This window comes from Sciurus carolinensis, chromosome 5, assembly GCF_902686445.1.
Source record: "Sciurus carolinensis chromosome 5, mSciCar1.2, whole genome shotgun sequence".
Taxonomy (NCBI): domain Eukaryota; kingdom Metazoa; phylum Chordata; class Mammalia; order Rodentia; family Sciuridae; genus Sciurus; species Sciurus carolinensis.
The window spans coordinates 101,307,589-101,326,480 of NC_062217.1; the positions used below are offsets into that span (position 1 = coordinate 101,307,589).

The 18,892-nt window shown below is 43.2% G+C and overlaps 1 protein-coding gene across 3 annotated transcripts in view; it reads left to right on the forward strand.

Moving 5' to 3' along the window:
• The window catches only part of Wdfy4 (WDFY family member 4), a 278,477-nt gene that overhangs the window by 185,785 nt on the left and 73,800 nt on the right, over positions 1–18,892 (forward strand). For all 3 annotated transcript variants that reach the window (XM_047553398.1, XM_047553397.1, XM_047553399.1), the window contains exons 44-46: positions 9,779–9,927; positions 15,751–15,871; positions 18,022–18,107. In XM_047553398.1, the coding sequence (XP_047409354.1) occupies positions 9,779–9,927; positions 15,751–15,871; positions 18,022–18,107 (356 nt within the window). The remainder of the gene's footprint in view (positions 1–9,778; positions 9,928–15,750; positions 15,872–18,021; positions 18,108–18,892) is intronic.

Genomic DNA, 18,892 nt, shown 5'->3' on the forward strand with positions numbered 1-18,892 from the left:
GATTTTCCTTAGACTCAGTGGACTCAAATCACCAGGTAGGTCTGTCTCTAGAAGTAGGTCAGGGGTGCAGGTGGACCAGACTCCTCTAAGTGGGGGGTGGAGATTACATGCAGAGCTGTGTACGGACCCTCACCAATCCCCGTCCCACCTCCATCACTCATACGCCCTGTGACTTTGGGTAAGTAATGGAACCTTCTTGATTCTCATTTTTCTCATCAGTTTGTGGCAAAGATCAGTGGGGCACTGTGCATCCATGACTGATACTCTGTAACCTACATGGAGGAAGTTCTCGGCACTTGCATCTGCTATTATTCCTATATCTATTGCAATTCTTTTTATAGTACTTTAAGATTTGTTCTCACATACTTGTTAAGAATAAGAACCCTGGGACCTAAGACATAACCCTGGGAAGTGGGAGGGTCCTGTCACTAAATCAGTGAAGTACTTCTATTTAGACTAATGCTTCCATGAAGCAAGAAACCACCTGTGTTGGAGGAATTCTATGGTGAGTGTTTGTACAGAATAAATAATATGGTGGAGGATGAGACAGAGTGTCAGAGTTGAGTCCAGGCGAGATTTGACCATCTGGATGGGGCCCCACTCAAAGTTCCAAAATCCATAATAAAATGCAGTGTTTTGTGAGAAACGAATGTTGCTGGGGCTAGGACCTGGATTGTCATGCAATGGAAAGAAGGAAGTCCCTGGATTTTAATCATAAGATAGGAAAGAGCCTGAGGCAGCAGACTCCAGGAACTCCTATGAATCTGAAAATCCTCAGGCCAAGCCAAAGAGATTCTGCTCTAGAGGAGGGAGAGTCAGGTGGAGCAGACTGTGAGGCCCTCCAAACCTAGCACTCCCCCTTCTCCCCACACCTCTACCAACCAGATGCTTACCTGCTTGCTGCTCCACCTTTTTCACTTGGAGTCCAGAGGCTACCTCCTCAGAATGCCCATCCCAGTGCATCTGACCTTGAGCAGAGCTAGTAACTCTACTCTCTGGACCTCCCCAGGACTCTGTTCCTTCTACCACCATCATCCCTGGTATGAGTTCTAAGCCTGCCTGTGACTTCCTTAAAGGATATATGAGGCTGTGATTCATCCTTGTCTCTCCCTTCCTTGACACATACCTTGGGTGCTCTGGAAGGATCTGCTGAACTGGAGAGTTCAACTGAGGAAGGATGGTCATGTGTTGTCCCTGGAGAGTCAGCCAGGTGTGCCTGCAGGGCAGTGTGGGGGCTGCCTGCTTCAGCCTGACCTGGGGCCGCTCTCATTCTCAGGACCTGCCCTGAGGTCACCTAGATCATGGGGTGAGGCCATCTGAGAGGAAGAGGGGCTGTACCATGGAAGCCTGGGAGTCATGCCCAGGAAGGCAGTTGGGCACAGGGGAAAGGTCACAGACTGGACTCAGAGCCTGTTTCTGCTATTCATTGCTATTAGCAAAAATGTCAATAGGTAGATGTCACACGCGCCTCCCTCTGTGTCTTTTTCATATACAGTCTCATCTCACCACAGCATGGCCCTGTGAGGGAGGCCCATTATTTCTGTTATACAGATTATTTGGTGGAGTTGCTGGCATTTGGTCTCACACCTGTCTTTACAGTCTCCCACCTCACTGTATTGGATAAGAGACAAAAATTCTCCACCACTTGATTCTTCAGCAACTTTCCCATATCTGACTCAGAGACATTGCCCCAGGCCTCATGTGCTTCCTTTGTGACTTTTCTGGGTAAAGTCAGCGCAGGCAGACCTCCAGGTGCCTCAGCAGTCTGAGCCAGAGCAGGCCAAGCACGTGCCCACCTGCCCTCCTGCACATGCCTTATTTCTGATCCTCCATGGCTTTCAGCCTGGTTCGCCATGGCCTTATCCCTGGTCAATGACGATCTTAGACCTGGTCCATGATGGCTTATCCATAGTTCACTATGGCCTTAGCCTTGGTCCACCATGGATTTTTGTCAAGATCAAGAACTAGAGGATGAGGAAAGAAGAATGGATGTACTGACCTTTGAACCACAACATGTTCAAGCAAATATACAGAAAGCTTACCCAAGGCAGTGTGTATGTGTGTATGTGTGTGGGTGTGTGTGTATGTAGCACCCTCAACATTTCAAAAGCAGGTACCATGGGCCTGTGTTGAGATAGTTTGTAGCAGGGGTCTGTTGTAAGCTGGGAATTCTAATTCAAATGTCCCCATGAGACCTTGTGGGCCTTGTGGTTTTCTAAATTTCTAACTGAAGAATGCCATAGACAGGGTTGCAGCAGTGTGTCCAAGACGTGACAGAGTCCCAACTCTTCCTTTCTTTGCCATCTCAGAAGCTCTTGCTCTTGTGCCAGGAGGTTCCAAGGCATAACCTCCTTCCAGTCAACCTGGTGGCTGCTAGAAGCCTCTGGAGCCGAAGGCTACATCTGGGTCCTGGCAAAGCTGTATCTCCAGGGGCAGTCCTGTATAGCCAGGGTGGGCGCAGTTTCATTCATTTCTTTGTGAGAACAACAGAGTTCCAAACAAATCACCTCCAGCAATACTTGAGACAGTAATTATTCAATTATTCTGTGCTACCTTTGCATCATTGACTAATGATTCCCAGAACCACAAACACATTTCTCTCTGCAAACAGTTCCATTTGACATGAGGATGGTTGATTTAATGCATGTTAACAGTGGGCCTGTGTTAGTCACCATGTTCTTGGGGACAGTCCCTTGTACCCCTCCATGCAGCTTCCAGATCCATCTAGAATCCCAACTCCAGTGAGGATTCATTTTTGCTGTCATTTTCTTTGACTACATGAAAAATTAAATGCATGATTTCTTTGTACACATTTTAAAATATGAATTTGACCTTGGTAGAAAAGACCAGCTCAAAGAGATATTTTTGTTCTGCAAAGCAGAAAGCTGCATCTCCCACAGGCTCTTCCCAGGTATTTTTAGCTGAGGCTGCTTGTAGAGGGTGAAGAAGGGCATTAACCTTGCCATGTTGAAACTTCCTGTCAGGGTGAATCACCACACACCTACCCTTGTCATCCTACTTAAGCCTTCTGAGACACACTGTGGCATACTCTGTACACCAAGCCATTCCTGAGGTGACCCTGCAGCTTCACTGGACTTGCCTTCTCATCCTTACATGCCATATATGTGCATGAGCACATATGTATACATGCATACAGATGTGTACATACACACATATATAGCTGATTCATTCTGATCCCTCAAAACTGTCTATAATCTCCAAACATGTTCAGCTAGTTCAAGAGTTCATGCCTTGGAATGCTCCTTTCCTTTATTTTACCTTCTTAACCCCTGATTTCAGCTTTGGGGTCACCTCCTTGGCCACTTTCTGATGTCACCCTCTCCAACCTGTGTAAGACACCTTCCCCTGCACTCCCAGAGTGCCTGTACTTCCCCCTCTCACAGTGTTCTGGGACACCACCATTAGACTAACTCGAAGTCATGTTTTATTTCCCTTTGTGCCTACCAGTGGGTAGAGCACATGCTAACACATATGCTTAATGCATATCTCCTGAGTGACAAAACCAATGGATAAGGGAATTGTGAATAATATACTTATATCAGATGAAATAGCCTTGTTGGTACCAGTGGGTCAGTTTCTCGATCTCCAGTCTTTAGATAGTTGCATCAGAATCTTCTGGGAAAGGTATGAAAATATGGTTTCTAGAGCCCACACTATACCTATTAAATTAAAACTTCTAGTTGTAGCCTGGGAATATGAATCTTATCAGGCTACCTCAGTGATTCTCATACATACTAACTTTTTGAATAAACACTCAAGATCCTCAAGTCCAGGTTTGCAACTTTCAGAAATACCTGCTAGAAACATGCTCCAATTTTAATAAATTGCTAATGAGCAGATCTTTCATGAATGCAGGTTATGGTAGGCCTTGTGCTTTGAATAGTCTTCAGGAATTGAAATAGGTCTCACATTACACCGGGACAACCAACAAGATCAAAGATATTGCCATTTCCACATGCTTTCCCAGTCTGCAGGGAAAGGTGGAGAGCTGAGCTGTTCGCAGGTTCCCTTGTGGAAGTGGCACCAGCAGGCAGGCAGGGGGCATCCCTGCTCCTTGTCTCAACTTGCAAAGATGTACTTATGTAAAGAGATCCATTCACTGCATTTCTTTTCATGTTTACTAAATTGTTGTACACTATGAATAGCATCCCCTTATTGTCTTAATATGCAATGTAAAATGCTCTATTTGAAGGAGATCAAGTTAGAAAAAGTAGATACCAGAGTTTATGGGTAGCCAACACAAATGTAATTTTTAAGTTTTTCCCCTTTTTAATACTTAACTTTTTCTCAATAATCTCTGTTTTGTTGGACAAATGAGGATGTAGTTGGCCCTCTGTATCTTCAGGTTCTGCATTCATAGATCCAACCAAGTGCAGATCAAAAATATTTTTAAAAATATCATGTCAGTACTGTACATGTCCAGGCTTCAATACAATACAATGACTATTTACAAAGCATGGACATTATACATGGTATTATAAGTCATCTAGAGATGATTAAAAATATGGGGGAGGATGTATATAGGTTAGATGTACATTATATATCATTTTATTTAAGGGACTTGAGCATTTGTAGATTTGGGTAGCAGTGACAAGAGGGTTTCTAAAACTAATCCCCAAGGATACTAAGGGCCAACTGTACTTCTTCCATATGCAAACCCTGATAGGATGTACTGAGAGCTAAAGATGTAGAAAGAGGGACAGATGATACATGTGAGCAGAGCTGTCTTTGCAGGAGACTTGCTCACTCTGCACACAAAATAAAAATTTCCACATGAGCAGTTCTGTTGCTTTGTACCCCTAAAGACCTCTCTGGATCTCAGTTTTTCCACTGCAAAATTAGGGTATTGTACTAAGTTGCAGACTAATAATACTAGAGAAGACTTAAAGGAGCATCCAGTGGCCCTTGCCCTTTATGGATGTGCCCACTGCAGTCTGACTTTAGGAGAGTGTGCTAGTGTGAGCCATCATTGAACATTCCTGAGTCCTGTTGCCTCACTAACTTTAGCTCTGGCACTCCTGGATTCCAGATGACCTGTTTGTCTTCATGCATATAGGGATATACAGCTACCTTCTGATTTATCTACCCATCAGGATTGATAATACATCATATAGCCGATCTTAAAAAAGTTCTACTTATGAAGCAGAAGTTGTGCTCTTCTGAAAGAGATCGATAGCATCGTGCATGAGGGATTTCTTAATCATGAGTAAACATAGGGATGGAGCCCTCTCAGGGCTAATTTAAATGGAGGAGCAGGTAATAGTTCACTTGGGTTCATTTTCTAGTTTTTAAAATGCCATTTCTTTTCCAGCAGAATCAATTTTTAAGCTATTAACCCAGCCCTCACCAGACATTTTTCTTGTGGTTTGGTTTATTCTGGTTGTTACTTAAGTCTCCCCAAAGGGAAGTACCAGATCATGGTATGTACTTCAAGGTCCTGTTGCAGGCATCATGGAGATTGTAATGGGGGCCTGGTTGTCTGGGGTGGGGGCGAGGTTTTAGAAGTCCATAGGCCAGGGCTGGTACCAGGGCTTCAAATCTCATTTTGTGAACTTAAGGATGGAGTCTCCTCTAAGTATTATCTGTAAAAGGTACAAGAGAAAAAGTTTAGGAACTGGGGTTGTGGCTCATTGGTAGAGTACTTGCCTAGCATGTGTGAGGCACTGTATATTCTCAGCACCACATATAAATAATAAAGGTCCATCAACATCTAAAAATATATATAAAAAAAGAAAAAGTTTGAACAACTTGGCATAACCCTCTGTGTTAATCTATTTTGTGTTACTGTAATGAAATACTGAGACTGAGTAACTTTATAAAGAAAAGAGGTTTGTTTTTGCTTTTGGGTCTGAAGAGCCAAGGACCCATAAATGGCAATGGTCTTCTTTCTGGGAGAGTCTGATGGTGGCACAAGGCATCATGTGTGTTTATGTGTGTGTATGTGTGTGTGTGTGTGTGTGTGTTTATGTCTATCTTATGATCCCTCTCCCTCTTATAAAGTCACCAGTATTCAATCTCAGGGACTCTACCCTTTTGAATCTGTCCAATCCTATTCACCTCCTATAGGTTCTACCTCTAAATACCATAGTTGGATTAAATTTCCACCCCCCTTACTACCTCATAATTGGGATTAAATTTCAACACATGAGTCCTTGGGGACACATTCAGACCATATTCAAACCATAGCACCCTCCTACCAATGCTGGTGGGAGTGTAAATTAGTGCCACTTTGCAGGATGATAAATGGCAGAAGATATCAGAATTTAAAATGCCCACACCCTGAACCTACAATTCATCTTCTAGGAATTTATTCCACAGATTTACTTGTGCATTTAAAGTGATGTGTGTGGTACAAGGATGGTCATTATAGCATTGCTTTCTATGTCGAAACATCTTAAAGCAACCCAAATTAATAGGAGATTGGTCAAATAAGTCCTATATATCCACACAAGGGAATAGCCTGCTTTGTATGGTGAGACAATCGTACAAGAAATAATTAGGAAGGATCTTCAAGATGTGTTGTTGAGGGTCAAGGCTAGATGCAGAGCAGTAGGTATATGAATATGTAATTCTTGTAAAAATATGAGAAAAGCATGCTTTTGTATTTATAAGGTCTTCAGAAGAATGTACAGCTGCTCCTTGGTTTCTGATGGGATTACGTTCCCAATAAACCCATTGTAAATTGAAAACATCCTAGTTAAAAAGCATCCAGTGCACCTAACCTACAGAATGTCATGGCTTTTCAATAGCACAGTGTAGAGTGTTGGTGGTTCCCCTTTGTGATTGCAGACTGTTTGGGAGCTGTAGTTCCTGTCCCTGTCCAGCATTGGAAGAGAGAATTGTGCTGCATATCACTAGTCTGGGAAAAGATCAAAATTCAAAGTACGAATGCATATTGCTTTGGTACTGTGGTAAAGTTGAAAAATCATTAGTCAAGCCATCATAAGTCAGGGGCTGTATATGCAACAAAGAGATAATGATGCTTGCCATTGGAGAATATCATAGGGAAGCTGGGGACTCTACTTGGTTGTCCAAGTCTCAAAGTGACATTATTTATCCTTAGTCCTTCTTCCTTTTTATTGACTCTCCACAGTAAGTCCAGTATCAGAGTAGGCTAATTTCTTCACCTTCTTGTTTGGATCCATCCATTTCTCTCCCTCCCTCCCCCCTCTGTCACCTGATCTCAGGCCACATTCTGACAAGATCACTGAAATTGTCACTTGACTGGACACCTCCGTCCACCTTGACCCATTCCAATCCATTCTTCACCTAGCATCCAACTTTTCCCTTTAGAAATGAGCCCTCCTATCATTTTCTAGAGAAAACCCAGTGACCTTCTTAAGACATCCAGTGTTCCCATCAAGGGGACACTCCTACTTGCCAGCCTCATCTCAGCCAGATTAAACTCTTTCCTGTTCCCCTGATCTGTGTATCCTGCCTCTAAGTTCTGAACTGGATATTCCTTTCCCTGAATAGTTCTTCCCCTGGCTTTTCACTGGCTGCCCCATTTCCATTCTTCAAGTCTCAGGATTCTGTATAAAATAGTGTCCTCTTCAAGTTCTTCTCTGCCTTATCATTATTATTATTTTCTGTCTTGGCACATATTACAATCTGTAATAGTTTGCTGGTTGACATGAACATTCAATATCCACTTCCTGCTTTGGATTTTAAACCCCACAAGGGTAGAACTCCTGACTATCTTGTCTACCCTGTATCTCCAAAGACTGGCTCAGGGCCTGGCATGAAGTACACTCTAAGTCCATAACTGTTGGATACATAACCATCTGGATGAATGAATAAAATTGCAAATAAGTTCATATCGAACTCTGTGGCTTTTCCAATGAAGTAGGTTCAGAAGAAGCCAAGAGAGCCAGCTCCTGCAGCAGGCTTGGTTATAGGAATCGAGATTCTTGGCTGGTCCTTGTTTAGAAAAATAGCTCAGCCCTGACTCACCTTGGATCACAATGGTTAATGCTTATCTTGGAACAAAAGTTTCACTGAATATCTGCTTTTTGGCTGTAACCCTGATTTTGACTAATCACATTTGATGTATTAGTAGGGAACTGGGTATTCAGGGTTGGCTTTCTAGGTGTCACCCCTATGGCCTCATCATTGCTTCTAAAGGTGAACAAGGAGCTCAGCTTTAGTACCAGCCTATGCCATTTACTAGGTTTTTAGTCCATTTTGTGTTGCTATAACAAAATACCTGACACTGGGTAATATATATTTTAAAAGAGTTTTATATTGGCTTATGATTCTGGTGGCTGAAAAATCTAAGTTGCATGGTGCTGAAGTCTGACTTCTGGTGAAAGCCTCAAGGAGGATAGCATCGCATCATGGGAAAGAGAGAAAGGGAAATATAACATTGGAAGACAGGATGCAAGGCAGCAAGCCAAGGAAACTGAACTCAATTTATAACAACCTGTGTTTTTCCATTTTAAAGACCTAATTACCTCTTTCAAAGGCTCTATCATCTCAATATTGTTTTTCTGGGGAACTAAGCCTCAACATGAGTATTTCTGCAGTGGGGAAGGAACCATATTCGAAGCATAACACTAGGTAATTGATTTTTGGTGAGAGTCTTTTTTTAAATTTTTCTTCTTATTTTTATGAGTCTCACTTTGTGACTCAATCTGGCCTTGAATAGCCAGACTCAAGAGGTCCTCCTGCCTCGGCCTTCCAAGTAGCTGGGACTACAGGTGTGTGCCACTCTCCCAGACTTTGGGTACAGTGACCTCTTATCTCCTGAGATCTCTTCTTTTCTTCTAAAAATATGTTTTACTTTTGCATAGCTGGAATTAACACAGAATTACCCTGAGAAAATGTTTGCCTTGACCTTACTCTCAATCCTTTTAGACTCCTATCATTATTTATTCACTCATTCGTTCCTTTGGGGATTTATTACATACAAGGACCCACTTAATCTTTACTATGTGAAGGACTCTGGGCATTATCACAGGTCAGTTTCAGTTACAGGACTGTCCCAATGGAAAAGAGTTAATACACTGCAGTATCAGCAAAGGCTTTAGCCAATCCCACCTAGGAACTCTAAGTCTGAGATGAATCTTTAGAATAGACCAGAATAGAGGCAAAGGGACTGAGCCTCTCTACTCCACATTGACCAGTTGCTGGGTCAATGACACTGTGAAGGGGATGTGATCTTGACACAGGTACCCTCTTCAGCTCAGGCAATTCTGGAAAGCCACCAACATTTCCAGCAGCTGGAGGAATGCATGCTGTGGTCCAAGAGGAAGGATCTGATGGACACTGAGTATCCGTTATGCACACTTGCTTTGGCCTTGTGTAAATATCAGTACCAGTCTTGTACTTGTTCTGGGAAAACCTGGGTTCTAATCCTGGCTTAGTCATTCACCAGTTGGTCCCTGGACACTTTCTCCTCTGTAACTGAGAGATGCCTATGCCTGGCAACATTGCCTCACTGATAACTGCAGAGTGCTTTGTAGGATTGTGGATGGGCTGAAAACAAAATCTAGGACTCAACATGCTTTCTGTTGCAATAAACATAACCTACAAACCTTGGTGGGGGTGGCAGTGTCCTGGGGTGGATTAAAAACTGCATAGGATGTTGGGTATAGAAGTGCCACACAGGTTGTGAATACGGCCTGTCATTTTTACAAGGTATTACTCTCAACTCTAAATGCTCCCAGTGGGTGACTGGTCACTGTCCTGTCCTTTGTAAGAATCATGAGTATGTCTTATGTGCACACAGCCTGACTCTGGCACTCTCTCCCTCTAGGTGACCCAGAAGTTCTCCCTGGTGATTGTTCAAGGCCACCTGGTTTCAGAAGGGGTCCTGCTCTTTGGCCATCAGCACTTCTACATCTGTGAGAACTTTACCCTGTCTCCCACAGGTGATATCTACTGCACCCGCCACTGCTTATCCAAGTGAGTTCTCCACTTCTTCCAGCTGGTTCTTCCCTGAACCACATCTCTCTTGCAGCCACTTTTACTTCTTCCTCTCATCCTTGGTTTTTTCTGAGGGGTTGGGGCTTGAAATTGAGACCTGAGATAAAATGAGTGTACTTGGGGTCTACAGCCATAAGCCATCCATATCTGTGTTTTCCAAAGCTGAAGTCTGGAGTGGGTAACAACGTGGCAGCTCCTCATGTCTGTCCTCATATGGATTGTAACACAGTAAATAGGGATCTTTTCTCAGATTATTTGAAAATGCATGTAAGGGCTGGGGATATGGCTCAGTTGGTAGAGTGCCTGCCTCACAAGCACAGGGCCCTGGGTTCAATCCCCAGCATCGCAAAAAAAAAAAAAAAAAAAAGAAAAGAAAGAAAGAAAATGCATATAAGCTTATGCATTCAACAATTTGTTGATTGCTTGTTCTATGGGGCACTGCCCCATTCATGCAGGGGCATGTGAGTGCAATTGGCAGTATAAACACATTCTTTTTGAAAGAGTTTGGAACAAGCTATCACGATAGCAGAGAATATATGCCTCTTCATGATGTGTACTTGCAAAGATGATCTGGGAATGGTGGTGACAGAGAGGGCTGCCTAGGGAAATGGATAAGTTCTGGTGCTTGAAGGATGGGTGAGATTTCATTAAATATTTTGTGCCTTTTACACTAATGAATACCAGATACCTTTGTCAGGAAATTCTGAGGTCCTTCAACATATGATGTGTTTGGGCTCTGTGGGTTCAGCTGGCTCTTATTGATTCATTCATTTGTATTCATAAAATATATCTATTCAAAGTCAAGTTGACCATGTTGGCACTTCTTCCAAAAGTCCAGTGGTCAGGTTGTTTGCTTATACTTGGTTGTTACTTTTGAAGACATTTGGATGAAGATTTGTTCCTGCAGAGATGGTCTTGCCTATTATGGCTAACAAAGACCCCACTGATGGCAAGATAACTTTCAGCCAGGTGACTCTCAAACTAGTTTACCTCAGTATCTCAAAGAGGGCTTATTAGAACATAGATTTTTGGGCTTTGTCCCCTCCCCAGTTTCTTAATTCAGTAGTTCTCAGGTAGGACCTGAGATTTTACCAACTTCCTAACTCAGGCTGATTCTACTACTTTCAGGACCACACTTTTGAGAACCACTGTTTCAGGATATTGATAGAGGAATATAAATCCTGACCTGATAGTAATTAAGAATTTTAACTCCCAGTTGTCACATGATTTCTAGCCTATGTCAGAAAGCAAGAATGGAAGGAGCATGGAAGAGTAGATATGGGTCCACCCTGTTTTGATTTAGATTTGCTTTATATTGCTTGGCATTTTTTTCTCTGCTAATTTCCATCTTTTATTCATACCCAATGTTCACCAATTGCTACAAATCTTCTGTGCTTTTCCAAGGCAGGAGAAGCATAATTAATACTTGGCACACTTATCCCATCTCATTGCTCATGTTTTATTGATACTGATCAATATGGACAATGGGTCTGCAAACTTGCCTTTCTGAGAGCAGATGAAAGCTTTCTACTCTACCTGTCTGCATGGCGTGCCCCTGTGATGACTTGCATAATCCATTGCTCCACTCCTCACCTCAGGTTTACATTGAGCTGGTGTTAGATAAGATCTTATTGATTAGATAAATTGTGTTGATGAGGTGCATCTAATCCTGATCAAATTGACTATCTCTGCACTTTTAATAGAAGTCCAGTAGTCAGGTTGTATATACTCACTTGATTTTGTAATTAAACAAGACTTCCCTTGTTTGAAAATGTACTTTTCTAGAATGCAAGTAAGAGTAGAATGAGAACAAATTCCTACCCTGGAGTACTATTTGAAAATTGCACAGGTAATTTTAGTTATCATTTCTCAAAGAAGCGTTCGTTAATCAGAGAGTGCTTTCTCTGGGGGGTCTTGTCATGGTCCCAAGAAACTACTGACACACTTGCAGATGTAGTTCTTAGAGACTGGCTCTTAGATCATGTCAGATCAATGGGGATTAAGTCTTATTTTGACCATGGAGACTAAGGAAGATGCATAAATAAGCTTGTTAAAAATAAAGCTAAGTCGACACTGAAATGCTTCTCTAAAAGACTGCCATCAAGTACAGTTGAGCATTAGACCTTGAAAGAGGCTCTCTGATGTACCATAAAAATATCCCAAATAAAGTTCAAGAGCACTATAATTTCCCCATTGGTGATTTGACTTGAGTGCTTTGGAACTTTCCTCGGAAAATGAGAATCTTCTAAGGAGGTTAACTTCAACTTATATTGGGTTCCCTTTTTGGCTAAAAGTGGCTGTATTAGTTTGTCTAAAACAGGGTGGCTTTAAAAGAAAAAAGAAATTATTATTCATGGACCTAGAAGTGTGAAATCAAGGTGTCAGCAGGGCCTTGCTTTGCTGACAGCTCAAGGAGGAGAATCCTCCTTGCCTCTTCAGGCTTCTGGTGTTTGCGGACAGCCCTTGGTGTTGGCTTATACAGCATCACTCCAATCACATGGTCATCTTCTCCCTGTCTTCACCCCATCTTCCCTCTTTGCATCTGCTTCTGTGTTCAAAGTTCACTTTTAAGTGAGGACACCAGTTATATTGGAGCAGGGTTCACCTTAATGACCTCATTTTATCTTGGTGACCCTTGTAAATCTGCTATTTCCAAATTAAGTCACATTCTGACTTAAACATATTTCTTTTGGGGACAAAATTCTGCCCATAACAACGGCAGTCACAATATCCAGCATTTGATTGATTTGGTAGGATCCCAGATGATCCAACTGAACCTCTAGTGATAGGATATAAAATAAGATACTTTTTATCATTGACCAGTTTTAAGTCATCCTTTCCCTGTTTAGTTCAATTCAACAAATATTTCTGAAAATCTATTTTGTACTAGGCATGATAATAGATTCCACCGATACAAAGACATGATTGACATGCAGGCTGAGTCTGCTAAAGCGTTTGTGAGCTAGCGAATGATTCCAGGTATAATTCTGACAATAATTGATTAACTTCAAATGAGGGGCAAATCAAAGTATATTTTATTCTGAAATCTACTTCTCCTATCAAAGACCAGGTCAACCAATATATAACTATTATTTAACTGTGATTTCCCTAGTAACAATATAAATAAAAATATAATGATGTACTGAATAATGTTTATGTATCATGATAGCTGTCAGACAGTAGAACCATGAACAGCATCCTATGAATCATGGCAACAGATCTACCTAAAGAAGAACATGGATCAGACACCCCTTCCTGCTTATCAACCTTGGAAGCCTCAATTCTGATTTACTTTATAGAACATGTAGGATATATTGTCATCAAGATACCCAACCACAGCTATGTTAATGATGTTACAGACACTCCTCAATTTGAACTTCCATCAGTGAACTCAATGGTGTATATAATTTAGCTTTTTCTGAGGATTTGGGTCTATCTGAGGATTCCTGTCCTATATAGTTGTGCAATTCCTATAAGCAAGAGAAAAATGACTCTCTTTCCTCCTAAAAGTCCCTTACCATTTTCCAGAGCATTCTTCCTCATGCTGTGAGTTTTTCAGAGTCCTAGTTTGCAGAATTCGTAAGCATAGAACAAACTGAAAGGAGGGAATAAGTGGGAAGAGTTCTATAAAAATTTAGGGTGTCTTTCTGTCTCAGGGAGGGATGATATTGTTGAAAGAACTTGGTTTTAGAGTCAAAGGACCTGGATTTGAATCCAAGTTCCATCTCTTCATAACAATGTGACCTTGGGAAAGTCTCATCTCTGTGGAATGCAGCTTCCTGATTTATGATATGGAAATAGAAATCATGCATGTTCAGTAGAGGTTCATTTTGAAGATCAAATTAAACAATGGATAAGACAATTCTCAGCAGGCCAGGAGCATGACGGTCACTGAGCAAACATGCCCAGAGCTGGGGGAAGTAGTGGGGCAGAGAACCACGGGGAAAAGCCTGCATCTTTACATGGCCTATAGGAGATAAGAGTCAGTCAAACATGCAGCTAAGGCATGGAGGATATTTGCTATAGTTCCCATCAGCAGAGGCTTATGGGAACACAGAAGATTTGAAATTGTTCTTCCAACCAGAACTTGACCCATGGTGAGGGTCAGACATTCAATTATCACTATGGCCTCACTGGGAGTCAGAGAAGTTTAGGGAAAGCTCAGCTCAGACCAAAGGCCCTTGACCAGCAGCATGTTCAAATTACATCATTCTGGCAGGTGCATTCAGAATGAAAGTCACATCTTGAATCTGAGCAGTCCTACAGTGATGTGGCTCAGAGCAGAGGACCTGGGATGGTTCTTCTGAGAAGGGGTAGGACCACAAAGATACCTCAGATGGCATCTTCTAAGTCTAGTTCTGTAGGGGGCTACACAGAGGGCTCAGACTTCCCTTCTGCCCAGTAGTGACCACCAACTGGGACTGCAAGTACAGAGTCCTCACACTGTGTAAGCTGGATCTTCACTGACTATCCACTGGAGCATTCCTGCCAGGCCTGGGACAGCCAGACCTCTGTCTCAGTTTGCCCCAAAATGGTGGCATGGAAGACTTATGGCCTAGGCGGGGACCTGGGCAGAGAGAATGGCACAAAAAGGAGATGAAACAAAACAATCTCTCCACCCATTCCCAGAACCTTGGTCTGGGTCAGCAGGAACACCTTGGGTTGGGCTCCTTTAGCTCTTGGCTCTCTAACGCCCAGCAGGCTTCTCCAGGTCAGACATGCTTAGCAGACCCTTCATTTCTCTGTCTTAAAAGGACATTTTAATCAGAATGTTTGTGGTTAAATACAAGATTAGAATGACTACATGGCCCAGCTGCACAGAAATGTAAATCTATGTAACTGAAATCAACTCTATTTCTCAAGTCCCTCCTTGTATGAATGCTGAAAAATTTCACCCAGTCACCTCAAGATTAATCTAGTGTACAGACTGTTCTCTTTGGGAACAAATATTTGGATAATTTCTAGATTCTCCCCTTCCTCCCTCTCCTCTTCTTCCAAAGAAGGTGGGCTTATTCTGACATCTTTCAGGGAAAGCCTCCAGAGATCCCACTTAACTCTTCTCTGGACCATCTCCCACCTCCTATAGGCTGCTCTACCCTACTAAAGGGTGGGTGGGAAGCAGGACTCAGGTCACATGCATGTCCCTACCTCTTGTATGGGTCTCTGCCCTGTCCTCCAGACTTTCTCCTCACTATGTAATTCCTGGCTTTTGGGAATTTTAAGAATGTCCCCCCAACTCTTTTTCTCACTCATCCCTGGATCTTGCAAACCAAATAAGCCTTGGCTTGCAGACAGTTGTTTTTGCTATGTGATTAAGCAATTCTTCAGAATTCAGTTTGACCTCTTTGTCCCAGACTGACACCCAGTAACTCAAGACTATCCATCTGGAAAACTTTCAAGGTTGCCAGAGATATGGGAAGGGGGGATGTGCGTCCAGGGTACTAAAGAGCCACATGGTTTAACAGCTCCTCACACACCCCTGTACCCAGGGAGTCTTCTCATATCCCCTAGCCTCTGTACCCTGTGTCAACTGTGTCCTCTGCCCTCACCTAATGAGTCTGACACCCTACCTTACTCCCAACGGCAGGGCTTCATGTGTCAGAGTAGACATGGACGAGCAATCAGAAAGGGCTTGATAGACTGATGAGAGCAGCACACCCGTTGGGATGACTAAAGCAGCTAACCAGTGTGTCCCCAGGAATGTGGATGGGGTCAGTGGAAGGCAGAAAATAGAAGGAGCCTGTCAGATGCTCTCACACAGGTGTGCAAATGCGTACCCTGCATGTCTTATTTCCTTTTCAGCATCAGCGACCCCTTCATTTTCAACATGTGCAGCAAAGACAGGTCTTCTGAACATTACTCATGCCAGCGCTACAGTTATGTGGACCTTAGGGAGCTCCGGCAGGCCCGCTTCCTCCTGCAGGTATGTCCGTGGGGTTCTGATGGCGTGAGGGGGCAGGCGGGAGGACCTGGTCAAGAGACCTGTGGTCCTAGCACCATTGAACACACACCTCTGAGCACACTTGACACCTGTGCATGGCCCAGGGCTATGGAGAGATGTCTGTGAGTTCCCAGGGCTTATGTTCTCCCCAGCTGGCTTGGAGTTCTGGTTTACATTCTGTAGCCCAGACCACTGACGGCTGGGCCGTTTTCCCTCTTACCGTGTCACTTAGGATCCAGCCTTTTTGCTTTATTTCCTTCTTCATAAACCTCAGAACAGCCTTGAAGATTTAAGATTGAAGGGCAGGGACTCACCCTCTCCACAGGGAACTAGTTAGTTCCAAAGCCTAGCAAGGGAACAGTGTTTATCCCTGATGAACTTAATAAGGGTGCATTTCATTTGCAAATTGTTTGAATGTGTGGAACACTTTGATTGATCATGTGAGCCTCCTGCAGGAGGCTCATTATTATTGTCTGAAACCAAAGCTCAGGGAGGCCTTTCAAAGGAGTGAATTCTAGAAAGTTCCAGCTGTCCTGCTCACCAGGGTTCAGCCTACAGCTCTGGGCCTAGGCCTCTGATGTACTTCATTCTCTCCTCACTGCTGCTTTTGCTCAAAAAGTGATTGGTGTTCATTTTGCCTGACCTTCCTAGCTCTTTTGCAAGAAGATTGAGCTGGGAGATGGTGCCTGGAAGAGGCAGCCCCACCTGCAAGTGTAGATGAACTGTAGAACTCCACTATGGCTCCTTGGGGCATCTCTCTGAGCTTCCTCACCTTCAGTGAACAGAGAGCTATTCCTTATTCTTCCCACTATTGCACATATAGCACTGAGCACATTTGGGCACACGTAGTAGGTACTCAGTTATTTTTTATGATTTTAGGCCTGCCTTATCGGCTGTATATGGTAGCACATAGGTTGAGTAAGTGAGTTTCTTATTCTCCAGTAAACAGTGATTATTTCCAGATGGTTAGTTGGCCTGACAGTGATGGAAGCCAGAAGTAGAAGAGTGTGTGTGCACTGCCAAGTGGGGCAGGGGTGGCAAGGGGGGAGTTTTGAGAACAGGGCCACCAATCAATCAACTAGCTGCGCTTCCCCCAAGAGAAACTCTGAACCTGTCACTCAAAGTAACTGGGACAAGTTGTAGCCTCCATAGATTCTACATCACTTCCTGTTTAGTACATTTTTTTTTCTCTTTTTAAAGGAAAAAATCCTGAGGTTCTTAGATCCACCCCAGAGAAGAGGGCTTGCAATATCATTATAAATGCCTCTCCTCTGCTCAAGGGCTTTAGTCACCTGGACTTGGAGAATTCAGTCCCAGCCAGATTGAAGAAGGGCATGATTATGATTGGATTCAGGAGCCCATTTCCAAGTCTGACCCTCCATGTCCAGGTCTCACCCTTTTCTGGGCCTCCCTCCAGCCCTGGGAATTCTCTCTCCCTGACCCCACCTCTCACCCACAAGGCGTGTCCCACATATGAATTCACTATATCCCTTACTCCAAGTTTCTTATTGACATAATTTGGAACAGACAGGAGGGAGAGATGGAAGGAGGGAGGAAAGGGAAAAAGAATGAAAGAAAATTAAATTATGAGATTTTGTTTAGGCATTAATAACCACACTGCTCTATCAGTATGGCCACCTCAAGATGGCTCAACAAAATGGACTGAGTAAGGCCCCCTGTGCCTCATGTCTGCATGTGAGCATATCATGCTGCCCAGGCTGAGAGCTGTCCCCACTTAACTAGTGGTATTTCTAGTGAGGTGACCCTGGTTTAGGATACCAAGCCCATGACCTGGAAATGAAAGTGTCTTGAGGGTGCAGGTAGGCATGTGTTCCCTTTGTCTCCTTCTTAGTCATCCCAGGAATGGGCATTCACTTCCAGCTTCGGCCAAGGGAGTTGGTAGCTGAGGCCAGACTCCCTGCCCTCCCACGCAGTCTGCACAGCCCCTGCTCATCCATCAACAAGGTCTTCATACCCCAAGGAAAGTCAGAAGTTCTCACTAAGGGGTTAACTTGCCTATGGGGTGGCCTGTCACAGAAGTCCACAGGAACCTGTGCCAGCAGCTCCCTCACCTTGGAACCTCTCCATTCCAGAAAATATCAGGCATAGTAAAAAAGTTTTTCTCTTTACAGGATATTGCCCTGGAGCTCTTTTTTCAAAATGGATATTCCAAGTTCCTTGTCTTCCACAACAGTGATCGGAGTAAGGCCTTCAAAAGGTAAGAGATTTAAAATCCTCCTTCCCAGGAAACTGATCCCGAACCCAGAGGTTACTCAAGTTTGTTTTCAGGGAAAGTGTTTCCAACCCACGGCAAGCAGGATTTAGGTTAGAAACAAGATAGAACTTCCTGGCCACCAAGCTATTGAATCTTAGGACAAAGTACAGACAACAGATAGAAAAGCTCCTTCCCTAAAGCCTGGGAAGCAGGTTACATTTTCATGGATTAAAGCGACTTTAGGACTGTGGTGAATGAAGGGAAGGAAAAATAGAGTAGATAAACCCTATTTCAGAAACTGGTTGTTTAATGGGCCTTCCAGAATGTTCTGGCTTTATTTTCTCATTTTTCAACTAATCTTTTTCTTTTGCTCAATCTTCCTTTTTGATCCCACTTGCCAATTGTAGTCACTCCAGTTTTGTTCTTCATTGGAAACAATTCCCAGCAACCAACCTTCCAGTTGTGCAAGGAGCTTCTTTTCTTTTAAAGAGAGAAACCTGCTATTTCAGCTCCATTCCTCTTTTTCCAACTAGATGACTCAACCTAAGAAATGTGGGCCAGTGTCTAAACTCATAATACTCAAAGTTATTTATTTTTATTGTTATTAAAGTCATAGACAAATAGATTTGTAAAGAATCTAGAAAGCACAGGAAGGAAGGTCTGAGCAGACCTCACTGTGGTTGGAGTAATGGAGGGTGGTTACCTTTTGCTCCACTTTGAGCCAGAAGTTTGGAGGTGAGATTTGACCATCCCCACCATCCCCAATCTAGGAGCCCTTTTCTGTACTC